Source organism: Pocillopora verrucosa, chromosome 14 (genome assembly GCF_036669915.1).
Source record: "Pocillopora verrucosa isolate sample1 chromosome 14, ASM3666991v2, whole genome shotgun sequence".
Taxonomy (NCBI): Eukaryota; Metazoa; Cnidaria; class Anthozoa; order Scleractinia; family Pocilloporidae; genus Pocillopora; species Pocillopora verrucosa.
This window is the reverse complement of record NC_089325.1, coordinates 15,067,834-15,091,967: the sequence shown is the minus strand read 5'-3', so window position 1 is coordinate 15,091,967 and position 24,134 is coordinate 15,067,834. Positions and strand designations below refer to the sequence as shown.

The 24,134-nt window shown below is 38.2% G+C and overlaps 3 protein-coding genes across 4 annotated transcripts; 1 reads left to right on the top strand and 2 right to left on the bottom strand.

Annotated features, from left to right (window-relative positions):
• Window positions 1-457: 457 nt before the first annotated feature.
• Window positions 458-4,390, bottom strand: LOC131777316 (ovochymase-2-like). The gene is made up of 5 exons (XM_066161774.1): window positions 4,324-4,390; window positions 3,737-3,881; window positions 2,592-2,851; window positions 1,565-1,957; window positions 458-546 (listed from the first exon to the last, which is right to left on the bottom strand). Exons 1-5 carry the CDS (start codon window positions 4,388-4,390, stop codon window positions 458-460), a joined length of 954 nt encoding a protein of 317 aa, XP_066017871.1.
• Window positions 4,391-7,273: 2,883 nt separating this feature from the next.
• LOC131777307 (ruvB-like 1) lies at window positions 7,274-15,791 on the top strand. Its single transcript, XM_059093581.2, has 15 exons — window positions 7,274-7,511; window positions 8,189-8,275; window positions 8,572-8,704; window positions 9,295-9,335; window positions 9,484-9,526; window positions 9,965-10,032; window positions 10,161-10,250; window positions 10,647-10,796; window positions 11,326-11,389; window positions 11,819-11,844; window positions 12,114-12,179; window positions 12,340-12,446; window positions 12,891-13,082; window positions 13,879-13,928; window positions 14,549-15,791. Exons 1-15 carry the CDS (start codon window positions 7,371-7,373, stop codon window positions 14,656-14,658), a joined length of 1,368 nt encoding a protein of 455 aa, XP_058949564.1. The 5' UTR covers window positions 7,274-7,370; the 3' UTR covers window positions 14,659-15,791.
• On the bottom strand, window positions 15,348-24,059 carry LOC131777291 (uncharacterized). Of its 2 annotated transcripts, XM_059093565.2 has the most exons (11): window positions 23,828-24,059; window positions 22,510-22,826; window positions 21,717-21,751; window positions 20,962-21,228; window positions 20,112-20,147; window positions 19,541-19,679; window positions 18,742-18,843; window positions 17,655-17,970; window positions 16,946-17,242; window positions 16,495-16,779; window positions 15,348-15,653 (listed from the first exon to the last, which is right to left on the bottom strand). In XM_059093565.2, exons 1-11 carry the CDS (start codon window positions 23,854-23,856, stop codon window positions 15,380-15,382), a joined length of 2,097 nt encoding a protein of 698 aa, XP_058949548.2. In that variant the 5' UTR covers window positions 23,857-24,059; the 3' UTR covers window positions 15,348-15,379. The 2 variants fall into 2 exon arrangements, with proteins under 2 accessions (XP_058949548.2, XP_058949555.2); XM_059093572.2 differs by lacking the exon at window positions 20,112-20,147.
• Window positions 24,060-24,134: the final 75 nt, after the last annotated feature.

Sequence of the window (24,134 nt, the reverse complement as noted above, 5' to 3'; positions counted from 1 at the left end):
GTTGAAATTCAAAAACATAAGAAATAAACCACGTACGTAGTAAAAACATATTTACTAGTTTATCCAATGCGCACACAGTATTTTGGCTCTAGTCAAAAGTAGTAGACGTTGTAAATGTAGAAGTAATTGTTGGAAAAGTGGTTGATTGGAAGATACCTGAAGGTTTTATGAGAATAAAAAGACAGTGACAGATGATTAGAGCTTTCCGCGCTATGCGTGGTTTACTCAGCTTTTCCTCTCGACGACGTCCCAAAAAATTAAGTAACCTACCCGCCATACACTGACTTATCATTCGTTTAGGTACTTTTGTCTTCTTATATAAACGAAGCAGCTCTTTACAGATTCTATAAACTAAGAAGACGATGCTCTTTGTGTCCTTGCTTTTCTCTTAAGGTATTCAAACTAAAAGCATATAAACACAAAATACTTGGATCACACTCGAACACACTCGATGAGATTAGAACAAGTTATTCTTTGAAGCGACCATCATCAGAGCTGAGACGAAAAGAAGCATCGATGGGTTGCTGACAGACAATCTCCCTTGTCCTATAAATAAAACAATTAAAACGATAGGTTTGAAACAAGACATTTATCACCGCGAGGGAAGGGGGGGGGGAAGATTTTGGAGGGGGTCACATGGTTTTAGGGGGGAAGGGAGGGGGATCAGTTATCGCTAACAGAGTTTTGGGGGGGGGGGGCTATATAAAATTTACTGCCAACGAACTGCTAATGGGGGAGGGGCGGTGGACTAATTAGAATATTACAGAGCCTTAGGTAAATTTGGGGGCCGTAGGTAAATTTTATCGTGCACAACCAATATTCTCTGATCCCCTCCCCCCTCCCTAGGCAAATAATAATGACCGGTGCTTTACCATATTTTGATGTAATTTTTCGTCTAAAAGTGAACAAGCACTGGAAGGAAAAATCTAAACAGATATCGACCATTCTGAACCTGCATTCTCATGCACACTACGTCATTGCATGCTACGGCACTTTTTGGTTACTGCTCCTATAAGGCTCGTGCGAACAAAAGAGACCTTGTTTGATGATGAAGGAAGCAACTTCTAACGTCATGAGATTCAAATATCATTATGGCGGGTTTAGTCCTTTATTCCCATTTGTTTTAGATAATATTCATAGCAGAAGGCATTTTCATCGGTTTGATGGTAACTCGCTCCATGAGTGAGGCCTTACTTTAAAATAACTAAGTAAAATTTGCCATCGTAAAGATGACATCTGCAAACCATTAGCCTCCTAAGGCCTTCGGATGACGGCTATAAGCCTAGGGCCACGTCTCCCGGGCCAATTACGCTTTAAAGCTTGCAGAGGAGGGTAAAGAGCCACCGTATTATCTGGAAAGAAAGGGGAAGTCTCGTCTTGTACTGTCCCGTTTACATAGTAGAGAGGAAAACTAAGGGAAATAGGTAACAGGGCTTTTTTAAAAAAATTGCAAAAGCGAAGTTCAGGTTATTTTATTTCATGCTTAGGTTGGTTTCCCCTAAATATCATGTAACAGGAAAATTGTAATGATAATGGTAAAAAGCAGTGGTGATTTAATACAAACCTGCTTTAAATGAAGCTTTGAATCCCTTGTAAACCGTGGTAGAGTTGCTGTCACTTTTGAACTGAACCCAGACAATGCTTCCTTTACTCTGCATTGAACTTGGCTTGGTTTTTCCACACAGTCGTCCGGTCAGCATTGGACCGTACTGACCAGTGATAGTTTTGGGATCACCAACCGTAACATATGCTTCACGGAACTCAACGTAATCATTTCTGCAGTCTTTACTATCCTCCAGATCAAACGTGTCGAAGTCTATCTGGACTTGCCTTCCCTTAGGAACAATTAAGAACCACTGCTCTTTGTAATTTGATGGGTAATTCTGGGCGCCAACCTTTGGTGTACCGAATGTAATAGTTTCGTCTTCGGATGCATTGAGATAGTTTGAGCTACCCTCTGCAAAGTAAATAAAACTTTCTTTTTACTGCTTAAAAAGTACTTTTTCCATCGCCTTGTCAGCACGTTTGTTTTCATTTTTGCTTGCTTTTGTTTTGGTCTTGTTTTGTAATAATTAGATAGACAGATAGATAGAACCTTAAATACGAAACAAAAAACTGAAAGCCACTTGCTCATGGGTTCGTGTGTCTATTAAGTAAAAGTAAGCGCAATAAGAATTGTTTATATTAAAAATGAAGGTACCGTAAGGCATCAAATTTATTATGATGACAAACCTTTGAATAATTAAAGCTATAGATTTGAACGTTATGTCTGAAAAATTATCAAGCATTTACACGCTACCATATGATTATTAATGTTGGAAGCCACTGCCAATTTGTCGTAGTAGATAACAAAAGTCCTTAAAGATGAGCCTCGAATTGTGAGTGATTGTCTCATATCTGGAATCGAGACAGTCTCGTTCTCGAATAACATAGTTAATAAGGCGGTTTTGTCGCATAATCTCGGAGAGTGCATGAAGTGACGATTCACTATGGGCTGCGAACATCTAAGGGAAAGGGTAGGCCACCCAGTACACCTCAGGACATCATTAGGAGCCACATCCTTCAATTTGGTTTGCACATTTACTCCTTACCTGAGCTTGAGCCAGCAATAAATGTGAGATTGAATCCTTTGTAATGTTCAGTATCATCAGACACGAAACGAATGTAGGCAATCGATCCTGGAAAATTTTGAATGCTCCCACCACTCCAATCGACGAAAAAGAGATACTCGTACAAATAGTTGTAACTGTATCTTCCACAACCTTTACCGGGTTGCTGGTCTAAACCATTGTAGGTGTTACTGATTTTAAAACTGTCGCATTCACAATCCTTGCATGTTTCTATGTCATAGCTACCAAAAAGAAGAGACACAAACAGTTAAAATCCACTTCCTCTTCCCATCCAGCGATAGATACACAGCACCTCATATGAATCCTACAGTTCAGCGAAAGACGAGGAAGGGACCAAATTGAGAACAATTATGGAACAACGGGGGACAAAATCCAAATAGAAGTCTGTGTTGTTTACCAACTGTAAATGCTGATGGCAGTTAATACGCTAGAGAATTTTGAAAGTGTTTTCCGAAAGTTGGAGCAAACCGCGGGATTTGGGGTTGTGTTTGGGTTAATTAGTGCAGAGTGGAGTCATGCTGCTAAAGTGAAAACGGTAACAGATGAAGCATAAACAAATCAATAAATTCACTGAGAAGCGTTCGTCACTCTTTGGGAAAAAGGTGCTAATGGAAAAGGCATTATTGCTGGTCAATTGTAGGTGAGATACGCTGAAACAAATGAAATATTTTGGGCGTATGCACCACGTGAAGAGCTCCAGGGCTCGATCGCCAAATTTGCTTTTAGTCCAAATATGCGCATTTCTCCTTCTTGCCTCAATAATCTAACCCTCAAGACATCCGAAGCTACAAAACTTTATCTTACGGTATTTGATGAAAGAAACACTGTGTACTTTCTAGAATCTTTCGGTGGTTTGTTTTGGAAATTTTTGGCGGTGTCTCGACGGTCAACTGATTAACAATTATTCGCTGAGGGCGAAATTAATATTGTTAAATAATCTTCGAGAGGTTACGTCTAGGACATCGACAAAACGCGTGGTTGCCATTTTGAAATTTAGCGCTCCTGCTACAATGACCTCGCGGGAACTAATAACAGCAAGACATGACGTAATCTGCGACCAATCAGAGCGCATGCATCTCTATAACCATCGGAGCAATTATACTGACCTGTAATATTGAAATCTGATACTTTCATATGTGTCAGGGACTACGATTATCCAACACTTGGTCTCATTCACGCCATAATTACCTGACGTGGGATATATGAGACTACCACTGGATGCTGTAATGTTTGTTATACCATTGGGACAAACTGTCAGAAACGAAAAATGTGGAAACAGCAGATTATTCTCACTGATGTTGCTTACTAAGTTTTACGTGTTCTTCATGTATTTACTCCTACAAGTTTCAACTGGCCAACTTCACTCGTTAAGGAAGGAAATTGTCTCTGCACACATAGCACACTTGACCTGGAAGACTCACTGGCGTTAATTTTTTTTTTAAACTCTCTGAAAGTGAAACAATCGCGGAATCTTGATGAGATGATCACGTAGTGTAAGATTATTATATGAGTTTGCTGTCGTGATCTTATGTATTAATGATGCATTTCTTATGGATGAAAAGTGCGTGAGCATATAGGATGTAAACCTAACATAACTAGAACCTCCGTAACGTAAAGTTTCTTCATCTAGTTACTTCATAGAGTCTCAATCAATTAGCTAGGCTATTGGAATTGATTTCCATACATAACTTACTTGAGTCACATGCTCCTTCTCTAAGGAAGAGCGCCAGAACTGCAACAGGACAGAGCAGTAACGACATTTAGAACAATATTTATCAGAAGGGCAGAAGGGCACGAAATATACTTTTTCTGTCTGCTTTTCACAATTTTTGCAATAAAGTGAAAATAAAGAAACACGACCGATATTTGCTTGCACAAAGTTGAGGCAAGAAAAGTCTGAGTCTCCTTCGTTAAGTGGAACCTCACATCGATACTCAACAACTATAACAGCTACAAATACCTCACTACTGAGCCAGGCCATATATCATACGCGTTTTATACTGCTGGGATAAACTGTCTGTCTAATTAGATTAAAAAGACCAGCAAAGATGGTTGGCGATGTTCGCATTCGTTTTGAGCAAAAATATCGTTCAATTGTCCTCTTGAATATATTTACAGAAAAGATGAACAAAAAAGAAGAGCTTGAAAAGCAAAAGGTTTTCCATTTACTTTTGCAGTTAATACAGTTTACTATGTATTACAGCTGGCTCCGATGCTTGCTAAACTTTTAGACAAAGAAAGAAAAAAAGAGCGGAAAATATTGTTATGTTATCTTTTCATCACGGCTGTAAGATTCTTGAAAAATTTACTTGAGATTGATTGTTCGCTTTGTCCACCAGAGTCAATTTGTTTATGTCAGCCCCATGTTCTGGACTTATGGCAACTGAAAAGGACACAACAAGTCGAAATCTCCATTCATAAGGGTCAAAAAAAACGGATATTTTGGGAAACGCTTAGAAATAGACAAAACCATGTTAAAGTCAGTTTTTAGTCTTCAGCTTGTATATAAACAGTTTCCAAAATCCGGCCTTATTATTGAATTCTACTGTTATTTGTTAATGCCAGGACGTAGCAGGTGAGAAAACTTAGACTTATTGTTTATAGGCTAAGAACAAGGGAATTAATTTTCTTCATTATCAACATCTCTTCTAAAGTTTTGTCACGATCATTCAAGTTATTTTCGAGACGTAAAAACCAACTCCGATTTATAGGCGATAAGCTGTAGAGGAAGCAACAATCTCGAAAAGAAGAAAAATGAAACAAATGCAAAATGTAGGCTAATTTCTTGGTAATGTATGAACCTTCAAACTTCTCTCCTTAAATTTAGTCGCCTACACAATTGAGACGTCCATGAGAGTAAAAAATAACAAGTAATAATTTATGTTTCATGCAAAATTGGCATCCAGCATAATTTATTTAAAAATTTTTGAATACACCAACATGTACTGTTTCCATGGCAGTAACAGTATATAGTAAACAGACGAAAGAAGTCTCTCCAAAATTGGGTTCGACATTTCTAGATCATCTCTCTTCAGAATCTCGAAGTTTCAGATCTTTCAGTGAAGCGGTCTTGAATGATTTTATATCATTTAATTACGAGTTGAATTGATGCGTGCACAAAATAACAAAAACGGCTCATCTTCGCACACCTGATGCAGGCTTTGATCATGAAAGCCTAACAGTGGCATAAATTTAATTATCATGAGACGTAATAACAGATACCCAGTAGTGTGAATATTATCACGAGGAACACTCGTATTGCGGCATCAAACAGAAAATTGTTTAACTCATCACTTGATGAAACCTCTAATTTTTGTTATCACTCGCCTTTTCTCCTTTAGAACTTGGAAATTAGAGAGTCAGTGGCATACAAGGGAAGAGCTAGTCTTGACGTTTTGTAAAGCCTCAGCTTATCTACCACTTCCATATATAGAGGCACATTACACTGTTTTTGTTTGCCGTATCGGTCGGTTCCCAATGCATATCGTTTGACACAATGCACAGAAAGGGCCAAACCGTCAATAAATTTCTAAGCTAGAACACTTCAAATAATCACAATAATCATGATCAATAAAAGTAGATAACCAGAAATAATAAATATGTGAAAAACTGATAATAATCAAAATTTGTAAATGATGCCTCGCTTTAACCTCCTCGATCACTATCTTTTTGCACCATTGGTTGTTGTGTGTAATAACATATCATAGCCACCCTTTTGACTTGTCGCAAGCATTTTAGAAAATCTGAAAACGAGCCAACTAAGTGCTTTACGTTATACGAAATATTCTTCCTGCTTCTTTGTTATTTAAGAAGTCGAAAGTATGTCGTAAAGAAAAGTTCAATTTTTGTTTCAACGTTTGCAAAAAATTGTAAGTTAAGCCCCTTTCGGTAGGTATGATTAAAGCGTGATGGCTAATACTTCGTTCGTTTTTACAAAAATGTTATATCCAAACCTTCATTTACAGGTTGTCTTTCTATCTGTTTCTTCAGTTGTAGCGCATTAAATCTAACACGCAAAGCGCCAGGTTGTGCACTTTTTCGTGGTGTAATTAGAGGCGAGCATGATGCTGGACTAAAGGGTAATTTATTAGATCGTAGCTTTCATTCCTTTCTAATGTTTGCTTCATACCTATGGATCGTATCATCACAGCATTATACCGTTCCTTTCTTGCAGCCTGCAGTGCAGGTATCTTATTAGGGCGAGTTAACGTTAAGAAGCTCGCGATCGTTTATTCGACCGGCCATGTTTGATTTGAAGTCAGAAGAGAAGAGGGGGGGGGGGGAATATTAATTTCCCCACCCCCTCCATTCTCCTTCTTTTTGACGGTCGTTAACCCCCTTGGTACCAATTTCTTTCTTTCCCTAGCATTCTACTGCTGTAAAATTCAAAGATGGCAATTAAATCGTACCTCCAATGCCATTATATCATATCTGTATGCCCTTCGATCGAAACTATATATCATGAAAACTGATAATTAATATTCGTATGAATTTTAAGCTCCAGAATTAAACAGATAACCTAATCAAAATCGCAAAAAAATAGTCGTTCATACGGTATTCAACCATGAAGTTTTTACCAAGTAGTAGACAAGAAACTATCCTATGTAGCCTCGCCTTTACGAAGCTTAGTTGCCTCGCCAGCTTGTACGAAGTTCTTTTAGCGGTTGTCAAGCCAAAGTTAAGAAACTTTAGGGCAATTTTTACACTCATTCGTGTACTTACCATAGTCAGAGGGGAAAAATGAAGATCGAGGAAGTTAAAAGTACCACTAAGACGCAGCGAATAGCCACTCATAGCCACGTGAAGGGACTTGGTTTGGATGAAAATGGCGACGCTCTCACGATGGGTTCTGGCCTCGTGGGTCAAGAAACTGCTCGGGAGGTTTGTGTTGAATGCATTTGGATCAACATTCAGTGTTTCTTTTTCGCTGTTGGACTAAGTAAATGACATAAAATTAGGCAAAAACTTGCAAACTATTATTGCATGCAACCACAGTTGAGGAAAAAAGTTCAATACAGAGTGTGTAAGCTTACAAGCATATAAATAACGACAAAGTCGCTCTGGAACTCCGCTTGCTCTTTAGATCCTTGTGGATGAAGAAGATGAGAGAGTACGTGTACTAGTAACGCTGCTCGACCTGCAAATCAGACCTACGCTTTGCACAGCCCCATGAATTTGTGCACATTACATTTGAAATGTTTACTGGAGCCTAGACTCGCTTTATCAACTAACGAGGCTGGCTGCGAAACACTTTCACTGCCTTAATTACTCGATGAGTGATTCTTCCTTACCACTGATACATGTATTCTTTCTCTTGTCCATTTGCCTAGAGAATCTGGTGTCATAGGGAGATAACAACCTCAGACTTGAAAGTCTCATTAAATGTTTGAATATTGTAAGGGGCGTTATGTGTCAATCTCTTTTAGTAGAAAAGGGTCAGTGAACCATCTACATGAATGATATTTTATTTTTTAGATTTAAATACATAGGTGTAATGCTAGATCAGCGCATTATTCCAATTTTTGTTGCATAGTTTCAAGTTTCTTTGTGTCTTTTAGGCAGCAGGAGTAGTGGTAGAACTGATTAAATCTAAAAAGATGGCTGGAAGAGCAATCCTTCTAGCTGGTCCCCCAGGAACTGGAAAGGTGGGTTCAAAATACATTTCATGGGGAAATAAACTGAAGATCAGAATTTTGGGAGATGCAAGGCAGATGTTTTTAAAGTTTGTTTCCATTAATGATGGTCCATACATGTAAGACTTTCATCACTTGCAAAGTGCTAAATTTATGAAAGGATTGTTCACCTTGTGCTGTTTTTCCAAGCAAGAGTGGTAAATTTTACATAATGCAAACAAGTGTTTTATAGTTCAGTGAACTAGCTCTCTGCATTTTGAATCCTTTGTGATTATATTAGTTAGTCTTGTTTGATTGTACCATTGCAGACTGCATTAGCTCTTGCTATTGCTCAAGACCTGGGTCCAAAGGTTCCATTCTGTCCTATGGTTGGGAGTGAAGTGTACTCTTCTGAAATCAAGAAGACAGAAGTTTTAATGGAGAATTTTAGAAGAGCAATTGGTAAGAACATCACATGAAGAATGTTGGGTGTATGTACACAGATATGTTTAGAATTGTATGTTCCTGTTGTATTAAACCTTTAACTCCCAAGATCTCACCAGTAATTCTCTTTACTGTTAGCCATACAGTTCTTGTGATTGTAGTTTTGAGAATGTGGTCTTGGATCAACCTATAATCACTAATTGATATTTTTCTTTATTCTTGTCACTTGTCTGCTTGATATTGTATTGGTATTGTAAGGAGAAATGCTGTCTTGGTCACTCATGGGAGCTACAGGGTTAAGTGGATTTCTAAGATGAATACATGTAGCTTTGTGGCTGCTTACATTCATGTCAGACAGACCAAGACAGTAAAGTCTGTTCAGAATGATTTTCAATTGAGTTTTTGTAGTAATTCAAGACTGCACTGATTTTGCTTCTCTTTACTATGTTGTGATTTGTGTAAAAAATATTTATACTGTTTCTCTTCTCAGCCAATCATATGCATAACTAACATTATCTGACTTGGTTACTGAGATAAGTGAGACTGTTAATTGAGATCTGCCTAAGTGTACCATAGAGGCATATTTTTTATTTCTTTTTCATGAACAGGCTTGAGGATCAAGGAAACAAAGGAAGTTTATGAAGGAGAGGTGAACTATTTACCTGATTTAGCATTATTCTAGGTTGTCAGTGTTATTGACTGTAGTAATGCACTTATGCTATAGGTGTTCTTCCTAAATGGCAAAATGTAAACAAATTGTAATGTATAAAATAATTTTCTAATGGTTTTTGTGACAGGTGACTGAGCTGACACCCTGTGAAACAGAGAACCCTATGGGTGGTAAGTAACATGTGCTAAACTTTACTTTTCATTTGGCTTGCTAGGCAATCAGGCAAGATGATGTAAGTACTGTTTTCTAATTTCCTCCTTACTGGTTACTATGCAATTCTTATAATATTAGTTTGAGGAATTTGGTTTTGGATCAATTAATAATCCCCTAATTGACATTTTCTTTATTCTCATCACTTGCCTGCTTGATATTGTATAGATATTCTTAGGAAAAATTCTGTCTTGGTCACTCATGGCAGTTAAAGGGATAGGTGAATAGGCAAGTTGGGTCAATTTTGCCAGCTCTGATGGCACAGATAACTCTTCTGTATTCTTTCATCTTCTAAATATGCAGACAGTGATGGAGATAAGAACTTTTCCCTGCTGAATGTGATTGTTTTTGGCAGAAAATCAATACATAGTCCTGAAAAGTGTTTTACCTTTTTACAGGTTATGGTAAAACTGTCAGTCATGTGGTGATAGGACTAAAAACAGCCAAAGGAACTAAGCAGCTTAAGGCAAGTTCAGCTGAGAAACATGTCATCCTTCTCTAATTCCTTTATTTTTTATTGTTCCCTATTCAATTTCTTTCCTTTTTTTTATTATCACATTCTCTTTTCATTATTTCTTTACCAATTTATTGTAGCTGGATCCATCAATATATGAAAGCCTTCAGAAAGAAAAGGTAGAAGTCGGTGATGTGATTTACATTGAGGCAAACAGTGGAGCAGTCAAGGTTTGAGAAGCTTACACCTCTTTGAAAATATGCATCATGTATTTTTTGATTTCCCAGAACGGTAGAATATTATTTTCTCAATATGAATATTTCCTATTAATAAATGTTTTTTTACATTAATACTTGGCTAGTTTTACTGTCCAGAATTGAGTCAAATTGGTTGCTGAGTGGGTAGAAATGATTTTGGTGATAAATTTTTTTTCATGGTTGCACAAATGTATTTCCTTAAAATTTCTTGATTATGCTCACTCTTAACAAATTGAAGAGTCTTAAATTTATTTGTATGTTAGTAGGAGGAGGAAAGTAACAGTTTTATAAGATTCTTGTACAGGTACATGTATCTCACATAAGTTTGTTTTAACCTTGAGTGATTTATAATGAACTTTTTGATCCCAGCGTCAAGGGAGATCTGACACATTTGCCACAGAATTTGATCTTGAGGCTGAGGAGTATGTACCACTACCCAAAGGTGATGTCCACAAGAAGAAGGAAATTGTGCAGGATGTAACTCTACATGACCTCGATGTGGCAAATGCAAGACCACAGGTAAAGTGTAAATAGAAACTCACACATGCACAGTGTAACCTGAATGTTAATCTGTGTATTGAGAGGGGACAACTGGAAACACTGGTGGTAAAGAGGAAATGATTCAATGGGCCTTTGTGGACACGGTTTTATCTTCAAGGAAAAGTACAGTACATGTACGCTTCAGAGAGTATTTTCAATTGTTGGTCAAATTTAACTTTTTATATAAAAAAAAGAAATCAAATTTTGCCATTCACATGTGCATGTACCTTTTGTAACTTTTATTTCTATGAACATTGTAAATAAGGATGAGAGCTTATTGTATAAAGGTAAATTTTTTTTATTGATTTAAAGGAGAGATCTCAGTAACATTCTTTTAAAACTAGAAAAAAATTAATGCTCCCTTCATCAATTATAAACTGACCTCACATACTTTTGAGCATGCGCAGAAATGACCATATACTGTACATATAAGATCCAAGTTTTGCTTCTTGAGCTTAAGTCTCTAATAATTCGAAATGATTATTGAATAATTAATGTTCGTTCATAGGGAGGACAAGATATTCTTTCCATGATGGGACAGCTGATGAAGCCTAAGAAGACAGAAATCACTGGTGAGGCATATTATACAAAGTTTGCAAATCTTTTAAATTTTTTTTAAATTTTTTTGTTTAAATATATTTTTAGGTTACATATGTACAATTATATATTATTCAAATAGTACGCGCGCTCTGATTGGCCATAAAACCAATTTACATGAGCGTATGTAAACACGGTTTTCGTTCCTCTTCCATTAGTTATTTTATAAAAGAAATGAAAAATGGTTTCCGTGTTTACATAGCCTGATGTAAACACTTGGGAGGTTGGGAGAACATTCGATAAGCTGGAAACCACTCCGCTTCGCGTTGTGGTTTCCTACGCTTATCTCGTGTTCTCCCAACCTCCCGCGTGTTTACATCAGGCTATGTAAACACGGAAACTATTTTACATTTCTTAACTTTTTAAATTTCTTTCTGTAACACTTTTTTTGCTTTTTTCCTCAGACAAATTAAGAAAAGAGATTAATAAGGTAAGCAGAATAAAGCTGGTAGGAACAGAGGATCACTGCACTTATGCAAGCTTCATTTTTATGTCAATTTGACTTGTGTTTCTCCTACTCAAAGACGAGTTCAGTGACTCAAGTTTTCAATTTTTTTTTTTATATTACAATCAGCAGATGAAAATAAATATTTTTCCAAAGTTCTTAGAAATGTATGAAGGAGAGTCGGAGGCAACTTAAATTATCGCAAGATAATGGTGGTATTTGATTGGTAAATAGTTAATTCATCTGTGTTGTAGGTGGTAAATAAATACATCGATCAAGGGGTCGCTGAACTCGTTCCTGGCGTGTTGTTCGTCGATGAGGTAATTTCGTATTTTTTTCTTGTTTTTGATGGTGTACAGCGCATGATAATCAGTGTTGTGCCGCTGTACGTGTATACGTGTGACTCTTGGTTTGTTTATGCATGTACATGTATGCAACGTGTACATTTTTGACATCGCTCGTTTTTTCTTCTGTTGTCAGGTTCACATGTTGGATATCGAATGCTTTACTTATTTACACCGAGCTTTAGAGTCGACAATTTCCCCGATTGTTATATTTGCAACAAATCGAGGAAACTGCACAATAAGGTACTATAATAACAAAGAGTTCATATGAAATAAATCATATTTAGAGGTGCTGTATACCACAGATAATATAAGCACAGTTATAATGGGCATAGGAAAAGTAATTGATATTTTCAAGCTCGTCTCTTTTGCTGCCAATGCGAATCTTCCTGTGAGTATTACCTGCGGTGAGAGCTCAGACTGTTAGGTGTATTTTGATCCTCCACACACAAAATTGCTTGTCTCCTTGAAATTGTAACTGTTCCCTTAATTGTTCTGTTCTTCGGCAAGACACTTCACATTTACTCTCATCATTAGTACAGTGTACCTCTCTTCACTTTGAAGTTTCTGTGAGGCAATTGTGCGGGAAATCTGACCGGGGTGGGGAAAGGGCTATAAGCGATTTAGCATCTCATCCGGATGTGTGCAGACTTTTCTTATGTATTTGTTTATTCTGTTGCTTCTCAGAGGCACGGAAATAAGTGCTCCCCACGGGATACCCCTGGATCTGTTGGATCGACTTATGATCATCCGTACCCTACCCTACTCACAAGAAGAAATGGTTCAAATTATTCGTATTCGAGCCCAGACGGAGAACATTCAAGCTGATGATGAATCGCTGAGCCTTTTAGGAGAAATCGGCACCAAAACTACTTTGAGGTAAGATTTAGATAGGAACGATATAGAAATTATGTGTTGAATTCCTAAATAACGGTTAAGTTATGTGCATGTAATCATGCTGGCTGAGAAAACTCGTTGAGTGAAGGTACCAAGAGACTTGGATCACAATGACTTCTTTTTTAATCCACCAGTGCCTCGCTGTATAAACTTCTAGTAACTACAACTACTATTACCACTGATTTAGAAACAGCTACGCGCACATATTCTCATTTGATTGTGTTTTTTTGACTTTGGAGTTGACATCACACTTTTGCTCTATGTGAGATTGAGGCACATTTGACCGTGTATTAAACAATCTGAAGCACTAACGGCTAATTTGGGGATTGATTAATTTAGAGATTAAGAAAACACTCTCAGATGTGAACCTTGCGCTCTTAAAAATTCCTAAAGTTTCATGCGAATGAAATGATTAAAAAAGCGAATCTATAAAACAATCGAATTCTAGAACGTATCTGAACTTACCCAAACATTGTCTTGGGTTTGTGTGGAAGCTTCAGTAAAAGCTAAAGATCTGTTGAAACCACCAAGAAACGTTGAAATAAATATCTGAAGTGGAAAGGAAATCGACATGTCCGGGGAAGCAGTATACGTGTAGTAGTGTTGAAAGGAAGAGAAGAATTAAGCTTTGAAATAGACTCTTCAGAATAGAATACCACTTAAAGGCGAAGTGTTAGTTCAAAGAGAATGATCTACAAGACAGCTTATTACATGTATCAAAGTTTTTCAAATAAACAAGATTTGAAGGAGTTGCTCTCTTTTTCGTTTTGATCATCAGATATGCAGTTCAGTTGCTGACGCCGTCTAACCTACTCGCTCGCATCAATGGTAAGTCCATATTACAGGATGGATTGATAATGGATAATTAACTGAATGAATAAATAAATGAGACGTCCTTTTTTTTCGTTTTTCATTAGAATGGAGGCAAGCGCGAGACAAGTGCGAAGAGTGGGAAGAGAGCTGTTTTTTGTTCCTTCCTTAGCGCGTCACTCGCGCTTCGCACCCGCCTCGCGTTTGCCTTAGGTCGCCTGAGCAACGCAAACATGCTACGCTTGTTCTGCAGGCAAGATTGACCCCTGCAGTATTGCAAAATTCAGTTAAGAGCACCTCACGTTCCTTACGCCTTTTTAAATGTGTTGTTGGCTTCACGGTAGCTGTATGGTACGGTATCCTGGGTTCTGGATCGAAACTGGTGTCGAGAGGCCGCTATTTTGTGTCCTTAGTTGTAACGCTTTCCTCTCAGAACGCTTCTCTTAACATAACTACCGTAGGTCCGACTAAAATTTCAGGGATATCTGATGAAATGCTGAGCGTTCTCCTGTAATAGATTAGCCTAAGGAAGTAGTGGTACTCGTAGTAGTTTGGTGCCAAGAAACCTGGGACACGCTACGTCTATCAAGGGGTTGCTGTGTTCGTAACACTTAACCTTCCGTTTTTGTGTCACACAGGTCGTTCAAGTATCAACAGACAGGATGTGGAAGAAATAAACGAGCTATTTTACGACGCCAAATCTTCAGCAAAACTTTTGGCAGAGCACGAGGACAAGTACATGAAGTAAAGACACTGAACCTGAGCCGTATCGCCAAGAGAGATGTTCTTTCCTCGTAATGTTACTTTTAGTTACGTGTTAAAGCACTGTCAAGTCAGTTGTGGTAACTATTTATAACTGTCACAGTATAAGCGTTTGTATTTTATGGATAGTGTGTTTTTGCATAAAAAGAAATACCGGTAGTTTTAAAGTCGCCATTTTGAGGTGTGTTGGGTCTTTTCCTGGAAAGGTCGGAACTTTGACGCTTCCTCCCCTCCTTAGTCACGACGAGATTACCTCTGGGGGAGTAAAAAAATGATAGCTGCGCACGTTAGCTAGGAAGAGGTTTGCAAAGAGTTTGTAAGTGATGAGTGTTTGAGGCCAAAATAGACATGTGAAGCGTGGATTGAACGGGAGCGCGAACGTGATTTTGAAGTTATGGACCTGCGCGAGGGGTGTTTGCCTCCTGAAATATAAGTGAACTGCGAATATTATCTTTCATTTCGTGAAAACCTCAAGATTTCCCTGAAAACTCATACACAAGATGAGAGAGTTTCAGATTTCCCTGTTAAATTCGTGACGCGTGAAGTGCGCGTGAAGTGTTTTTAAAAAATTAGTGAAACTTGATCAGAACCCCCCACCACCCCTCCCTGTTTGCTTCCCCCTAGAATGTTGCAGATCAAACTAATCTTCTGACGCTAGGCATTTACTCTTACAACTTATAGCTCTTAGTACACAATTATATTTTCGTTCAAGGCTGATAAAGTATTCCTCTCCACAATGCTATCGACCTGGGAAACCCAGCATCAACTTGTCCCGCTGTAGAATTAAAACTGTAAAAGAGGTTTTCCTTGAAGAAGTATGTGTCGCCATTTTTATCTGAAAACACGGTATCGGGGTCATTCGGGACGCCTCTCCAAGTCGAGGCTATGAGCCGCGGGAAGCCTGGGTCTACTTCTTGGGAGGTGTCATTGAAGCGGAAGTAATTCGAGTCTTTGAAGAAGTATGTGACACCATCTATGTATCTAAAACAAATGAAAGGATTTCCAGTTCAGGATCAAAATCGAAATTTCTCGCTCTGCATATCCGAGTATGCAGTAGTTGATTCGTTTTATTCGGGACGCGTAGGAAAATCTCCAAAGTAAAGGAATCTACAAGTTTTATGTTGATAAGATGAAAATACACTCAAATATATATATTAAACCGAAACGCAACTTGTTAAGTTCAGTATGGAGAGTAATCAATAAGATTATAAATGACCCCTGCGCTAAACTTAAGCTAGCATTTTCTAAGAGAGGTCGAGGTCCGGCTAAGACTCTTCAAGTACTACGGACAACTTCCCTTGCGATATAGTTACGTTTAATTAGGTGTCGAAAAGTAGTGTTGGATCGCACTTGGCTTCGCTTCATTGGAGCGGTTTTTCAATTGCGTGTCGTAAAACCAAAGTATACATATCGACCAATCAGAACAAAGTTTTGCATTTTCATTAACTAATAAGAACTCAAAATGAAAGCAAGCTGCTTCAAACGCGGGAAAATGCGACTGCTCAAGTCGTGATTGTTTTTTAAATTTTGCATCTGATTGGTTGATAGGGCCGGTGCGAGTTTTCTTGACCAATCGCATAGAAAAGTTAACTAAAACCAACGCAATCCCGGATTAAGCTCGACACTCAATTGAAATTGCTCTAAGCCAAGTGATTTGTCTAATCAAATGCTGAACTGATCAAGAAACGAAAAGTGAGTGCGTATGCGTGCGCTTGAGTGTGCGCTTGTATTTACTTGACCACTCATAGGACAGGATATCCGCACAGAGATCCTTTCAAAGAATCAGCTGATAGAATCTCGTGACTCGCTCTGGTGTCATTACCTGAAAACGGCGTCGACATTGTTGGGTAATCCTTTCCAAAACGAGCTTATTTCTCGTGGATACCCATCTTGGACTTTCCGTTGGCCACTATCATACCGGAAGAAAAGGTTTCCCTTAAAGAAGTACACGTATCCATCACTCCATAGAAATGCGGCGTCCACATCTGCTGGCACTCCTTCCCAGGCTGCCAAGCCGCGTGGATATCCGATATCGACCTGGCTAAACTGTTCATTGTAGCGCCAATAGCTGTTTCCTTTGAAGAAGAAAGTGTAGCCGTTCAAGTGTCTGAGAGAGGTAAAGGAATTAAATAATAAGTTTAGTTACAAGGGATTTGCATTACGAGTCTATTACAAATTTATTACAAGTTCATTGCAATATAAATCATAACGCAAATGTTATACAAACATGAGAAGCCGATTGTTCAAGATACTTTTTAATTAGAGAGACTGACCTGAACACTGTGTAGTGAGTAAAGTCTGGTTCACTGCTCCACCACTGAGTTATTGACTCAGGGTAACTGGAAGGAACACTTATTGATTGCTCGCTGTGCACGAATAACCAGTGCTGCGTATCCTTAAACGCGAAAACGCCCCCATTGTACCATTGTAAGGCGCCTTCAATGTCGCTCGGGAGTCCATTCCAGTAGGAGCTCACAGAGCGCGGATACCCAGGGTCCACTCTGAGGGTGCGTGGGTTAAATCTGTAATATTGTGCTCCTTTGAAGAAGTAGGTGAAACCATTCGAATGACTAAAATGATTAAGTAAACAAACGAACAAATGAACAATTGAACAAAGTCGCAAAATGTAGATTGAAATATTGAGAGGCCAACCCATATGACATGAAGGTCATTTAAAAAGTGCACCGTATTGAGATGGATGGCTTGAGTAAAATGACAAATAATTACCTAAATTAAAAAAAAAAGTCTCTCCAACTACAGAAGTTGAGCCATAAAGATTTGTTGTTACTCTTCATTCTAGGTTTAGTTTGTTAGGTTGATACTCAAAGATTTGTACATGAGGCGCAAACGTACCCAAATGCGGGTAAAATCAGGGTTTACCATGATATGCAAGCTTCTGTAATGCATACAAAATTTTTTTTTCCGAGGAACTCGCCTTGGAAATTGCTGAAAAAATTTGAATTGTAACTGAAAATATCTTACCTAATGACGTCATCTATATCGCTCGGCACTCCAACCCAGTAGTCACTCATAAGTCGGGGATATCCTTCGTCCACCTTCAGTGATGTGTCGTTAAACCGATAGTACTGGTTTCCTTTGAAGAAGTACGTGAGGCCATTTGCGTAACGAAAAACGCCGTTTATGGAGGAAGGGACGCCCTTCCAATGGTCGCTGATAGGTCGAGGGTAGCTTGAATCGATACCAGGAAGATTCTCATTGTAACGGTAGTAGTTTGATCCGAGGAAGAAATAAATATAGCCGTTTGACCAGCGGAATGCAGCATCGATTTTACAAGGTCCTTGAGAATGAGTAAAATCAAGTTTTGTAAGTAATTATAATTATTAGTTTTCAGAATTAAGACAAACAGCTTTACGCCGACCATATCACTCGAAAAGACTTCGATTCATGAGCTACGTACGAATTTCATCAAACTTGGTAACAGAGCTACTCTAGAGTCTTGATTTAATTAAGTGGTCTAAGTTGCAGACTTTGAAGTTTTTCTTGTGGCGCGTTTTAGCCGTGAAGGTCAAGATCTTAACTCTCCTAATGCCTCTCCCTACTCACGAGAGTAAACGATTTTCAGAAAAATTTGGTAATTTTATCAGAGTAGGGAGAGGTGTAAAAATTGTGATCGGCAAACATCCCATCTGTCAGAATCACAGAACAATAAGGTGTGAAAACATTGAATGCTCCAACCACAGCTTATTACAACAAATCATAATGCTTTGAAATACCACATATTGTCATGCAGTCTGAAAGTTAAGCAATACATCGGGCCCTGGTTGTTCGAAGGTTGGATAACACTATCCACTGGATAAAACTCTATCTGGTGGATAACGCTATCCGTTTTGCTATTACTTATCCGCTGGATAGCGATTTATCCGTTGCATAGCGTTATCCGCCCTTTATACAACCGGGCCCATGTGCACAGTTGACTGCGTAATGAGAAAAATAGTTTATGTGATGCTTTATTTAGACGATAGCTTGAGAGAGTGCATGAAATCATAAGCAGATTGGAACTTAAAGAGTAAGAACGAGACAGAAACAAAATTAAACCACTGAAACTTACTATAGATGTTTTTCATCAGGGTAGGTCTGTATTTCTTGACATCTTTTTCCATTTTAGATATCTGCCCCGGAGTAAATTCATACATGCATTTGTCCTCCATGTCTTGAAAACAAATACAGTGCAACCGTAAGCAATCAATTTTTGAAATAACGCAAAAACCATTTTACCTGCATATGAGGCTTATTATTATAATTTTTTATGTTATTATTATTGTTATTATTATTATTGAGGTTTCTTTATCTACCATGTTAACCGCATATGAAGCCATTTTAATAAGAGTTTTACTGCTATCAATATCACGAAAAAAAGCCGTTGTTTTTTGAAAGAACTTTTTTAAAGAACGAAACATTCTTCTGATTTGTATTTTAAAATGGTAGAAAAAAGACCTTACGTAACTCACTTTCGATTACACTCTCGATTCAATTACTAGCTCTTTATATGCCAACATCAATAGAAATATTCTCCATTCTGTCTCTATGTATTACAATAATACTGATGTAGAGAATTTGTTGAACAATCAAGAGCTTCTTTTGTTTCATTTCTTTTGTTCTCATGACCTTAACTTGGTTTGATTGAGGTGTGATGCCTGAAAGCGGGGTTAGGTGCTCATCACCCCAACAGGTTCAAGAGCTAAACGTATCCTCTTATCCTACACACAAGTAAATGACTGAACGAAAAAAATGTAAATGTAAATATAATTAAGATGGGGGTTTTAATCCTCAACCGTGTCGCGAATCTAACTAATTCTTTGTTTTGATCAAAAGAGCTCAAGAGTTCAGCTTTCGAGAATGATACGTACATCCCATATAATTATGAATTGGATCCAGTCCACTGATAGATTTACAGGTATCCACTGGTTGGTCTGTGCAGATATAAGTATAATCAGCGCAGCGCGGAGTGTCGGCGACCTCATCATCGTCTCTATCGAAACAACCTCCCTGTCCAGTTCAAAGTGTTTTACGATCAGATGAGCGTGGAAGTAGGCAAAGTAAACTGGAGCAAGCAAAGAAATCATCCTCCCGTTTAGGCAGTACAAAAAGGCCCGGAAAAATGAAGTATGGAAAAATGAAGCTTAGAAAAATTCAGGCTTTGACCGGATTCAAATCCGTGCTCCTCAGAAACTAGGAATTAAAATGTTATTTGTTTGAAGTCTTGCTTACTGAAAAAAAAATCTCAGGAACTTATCAGAAGAAAAATTGAAAAATAGCGTCGGTGGGAGAGTAAAAAGGTGTTGTGCTGTTTTCCTGTTTTCATAAGCAGGAATCTTTCTTTTTGATTTCTGGTCTATTATTAGGAAATAATTCTATAATAATCCAGAAATACTATTGCTGTTAACAAGTGAATAACGCTTGAGCTTTTATATTACATACCTCACAAACGTGAAAGAGACCGAAATAATGACCAACCTGTAAAGATGCATTCAAACGGTTATCTGATTTAGAAAAAAATCTTCACTATTACAATAGTGTTCAGTAATTTCATGCCAAAGTATATCTAGCCTAAAACTTCACCAGAGAAATGCTTAGGGTCTTAACAAAAACCGTGAAGGTGTCCCACCTTATCGAGTTTATCGTACTTATTTGAATTCGATGGTTAAGCGGCAATTTCACATAACTTGATCAGAGAATGAGACCTGAACCAGGCTTCTTTTGCTCACTTTATTCCCATGCTCATTCATGATAGTGTTGTAACAAATTCTCCCGAAAAATCCTAAACGGTTGATTAGCGATCAAAATTTCTACGTATGACCTTAAGTAGGCACTGATACCCTGGAGGTACTTTTACTCAAGGGTGCTCTCCAGCCGAAGGATGCTGTGTTTTCATTTTTGTCTTTGACATATGAAAGGAACTGATACCGGGTTTACGCGATATAAACGTTGGTTTCCATCTCAAATTTTACTCGAGGGAGTTGTCACCCGTATTTCATTTGATTGAGGAGCTTTTGAGAGTGCCTTGGTCTTATCCAACTACGTTCTGTGATAAGTTGAGTAACTGACGTGGCATTTACACAACCAGTAAAAAAAATCGCAAGTTTGTCACTAGCACTTGAATCCGTTTATATGTGTCCAACGTAGATTCCCACTGACAACTTACATATGTCACAAGAGACTATAATATCTTGCCTCTCATGGTTAGTGGTAGAAATAACTCTGATTTTGGTTGCACGAAACTCAACTGAGAAGTTCTCTCTCTCTCTTTTTTTTATTTTGATAAGTTTACCTCGTGAACAGCATTGTCTCCAAGATTTAGTGTTCGCATCGCTCCTCCGGGTAATGTCTCGTAGTGAATTGCCACGCCGTGTGATAAGCCAGACTCTAAGTCACTCCAGGGAAACGATGCATCGCCAAGTAAGAGGGGATCCTTGAACTGGCACGTGTATATGTTGAGCGTTGATGCAGGCAAAATACCCAGACCTCTTCTGATAAAAAACCTTTGGCCCTTGCAGTTATTGAACCATTCCTCGTTATTTGTTCTGTCAACTGAACGCTGGAGATAAAAAAAAAAAAGCAGTTAGGCATAAGCTGAGCGGAATGAAGATATTTTGTTGTCATCTTGCATAAGTGGTAAGCGATTTTTCTTAACGATGGTAACAAAATATGGATAGTCATTAAGATTGTATAAAGGCGACTCAGAACATTTAGCGCTCTGTGATTTTGACTGATAGTAGTTAAGAGAGCGAGAAATTGTAAGTTAGGAGACTGAATCCAAAATGTTGGCCATATTTTAATGGTAAACAGTCCTATCATCCAGTAGGTGTTCTCAAAAAGCTTGCCCACGAGCACCCGACTTCGAGTCTCCGCCGTAATCTGGTGCCATAACAAATAGGCTTATCAGTTGTCGATGTTTAATGATAAAGAAATGTAAATAAATTATCAAACTATGCATAGTCATTTTTTATCGTCTATTCATAGTTCCTGGGAAAGCACCAATCAGAATAGAATTCAACACATTGATATCATTAACTATCAACGCACCGTTGCAAATCGGAATGGTGAGTCCGAGAAAGCCTCTGAAAAATAAACAAAGCCGACTATTAGTGGGAGAATTTCACTGAAAGATTTATTAATTTAGAGAAGTTTTCGGTTTGGACATGTTCAGACAACAGCAATCAAAGCAATCACAACAGTCAAACGAAGCGAAGTTGGACATCACCATTAGCCAACGAAAATTCAAAGTAAAACAGGCCAGCTGCATGGCATGAAGGAGATGGGGAGGGGAAGGGAGGGGAGGGGGAGGAGGAAAGCGACCAATTCACGATTTCTCGGCAGTTTTGAATTTGATTGGTCGAGAAGGTGGCGCGAGTTGTCCGGACCAACCAGGCAGCGAAGTTAAGCTCTATAGGCCCTGAAAGAAAAGCTGCAGTCACTTATTTGTTTTTATACAAATTTGAGATGCAGTTGTCGTACGAAGGACGTACAAAGGTGTATACGAGAGGCACTCAATTGTAGTCAACAGCGGCCGATCAGACCGACTCATTCATAAGAAGAAGCTCTTAATCGGAAATTTATCGCAAGATTGGCTGAATGTCATCTTATCCTTTACTCTAGTCCGATTTTCCCAAGAATTAAGATGATAAAAAGGACCCATTACTAAAATTCACCACTTTGGATGGGCAATTCTGAAAATGGTAATCGCTCATTCAGTTTTCTTATGTGTGAGACTCACGATTCTTGTGCGCGTCGACCTGCAATTCCTCAAAGAAAGCTAAAAGAGAATTGAGGCAAAGAAAATCTACAAAGATATTTATGGATGAATCCAAATTCGTACTGTTTAAAACTTTCACTTGATCTTCCAGCTTGGTCACAGAAACATTTCCTTTCCCACGTGCATCATGGAGAACATGCCAAGCGATAGGCACAAGATACTGTTCCTTGCATTGTAAGTTTTTGTTGAACAAGGCGTTGAAAGCATCCTTATCTTTTCTCTGCAATACGTTCGTCATCAAAATATTTTCGATCTCAGGTATATACTGGGATGACGGTGATTTTGGACGATTTTCTTTGGAATCGTCGACGCCGCATTTTCTCCGCAAATCTGACGTTTTCCCATGGCAACTGAATGTCAAGCAGGTCGCCAAAAGAATGCTGCAAAGAACAGAGGGGATCTGAAGTCACTAACAACGTTTATGATTCAAAGTAGAACCCCACTAACTCGAACTCTCAAGGAAACGAAAAATGGTTCGAGTAAGCGGGGTTCAAGTCATAGGAATTAGAGTTGAATTCCAATTATTCCGTTGATAATTTACAAGGAATCATGATTTTACTATTCTTGCACAATCAGAAGTAATTTTCCTACATCTAGTCTGCTTAATATAAGTTTTTATTAAAAGAACGTTTAAGTTGGGACGTTAAGCTAACTTTCTTACGTTTTGATGAATGTTATCACGTTCGTATCAATCGCGAATGAAGAGGGTCTCTATGAGGTGACGACGTTTACGGCTAACGGTTAAATTTGGGCCATTTTACGGCTAACAATTAATATCATTCCATTGCTTTCACCACAAATTATTTTGAAGGTTAACTTTTTCGATAAACGGTGGAATTTGTCAATTTTACGCCTAAAGGATAAATCTTTTGGCTGTTTTATGGCTCTCGGTGAACTTCATTGAGACCGGCTCGTTAAAGAGCGGGAAATGTCAATCAGCTACATTCTTACCGACCGACTTTTTTTATTTAAAGCTCAAGTTCTCAGGGTAAATACGAGCCAAGAGAAAGTAAAATTACTTCAAGTAGACCGAGTTCGAGTTAGCTGATAATAACTGACTTGAAAAATGGGGTCAAATCCAAGGGAAATCGGATCTTGTTTGAGTTATCGGGGGTTTCGAGTTAACTAGGCTCGAGATAAGGGAGTTAGGAGGTTCTACAGTAATTGAAAACATAAAGCCTGGAATCTTGTCCATGGCCCGGTCAATAGTGTTCCTTAGCAACAGAATTTTCTGGAAGAATAACCAAGGATATTCTTTGATTTTCGAACTCATCTAACTATCTGTAACGACCGAAAATAACTGATCCGGTTAGCTGAAAAGGAAACATCCAAAACACACTTTACTTCATCTGTTACTGAGAAAACTTGAAGACATACTAACCTCAGTCTCAGACGAATTAGAGTCTTCATAAGGATTTCTAACAAATCGTAGAGCAATAATCCTTTTTTCCTCACGAGGTGGAGGTGACAATGAAATCTGCTGCAAAAGTATTCCAAACGAAATTTAGGGAAAACTGAACTTTGGTAAAATTTTTTTACTTTCCTCCTTCCTAAAGGATCCCACGCGGTTAAAAAGTAAGGAAGGGAGCCATTTTAAATTTTTGAGCAGGATCCAGTGGTGATCTATACCCAGATCAGTTGAAATGGACTTTTATTCGAAAATGTTTCCCTATATATTTGTATGAATT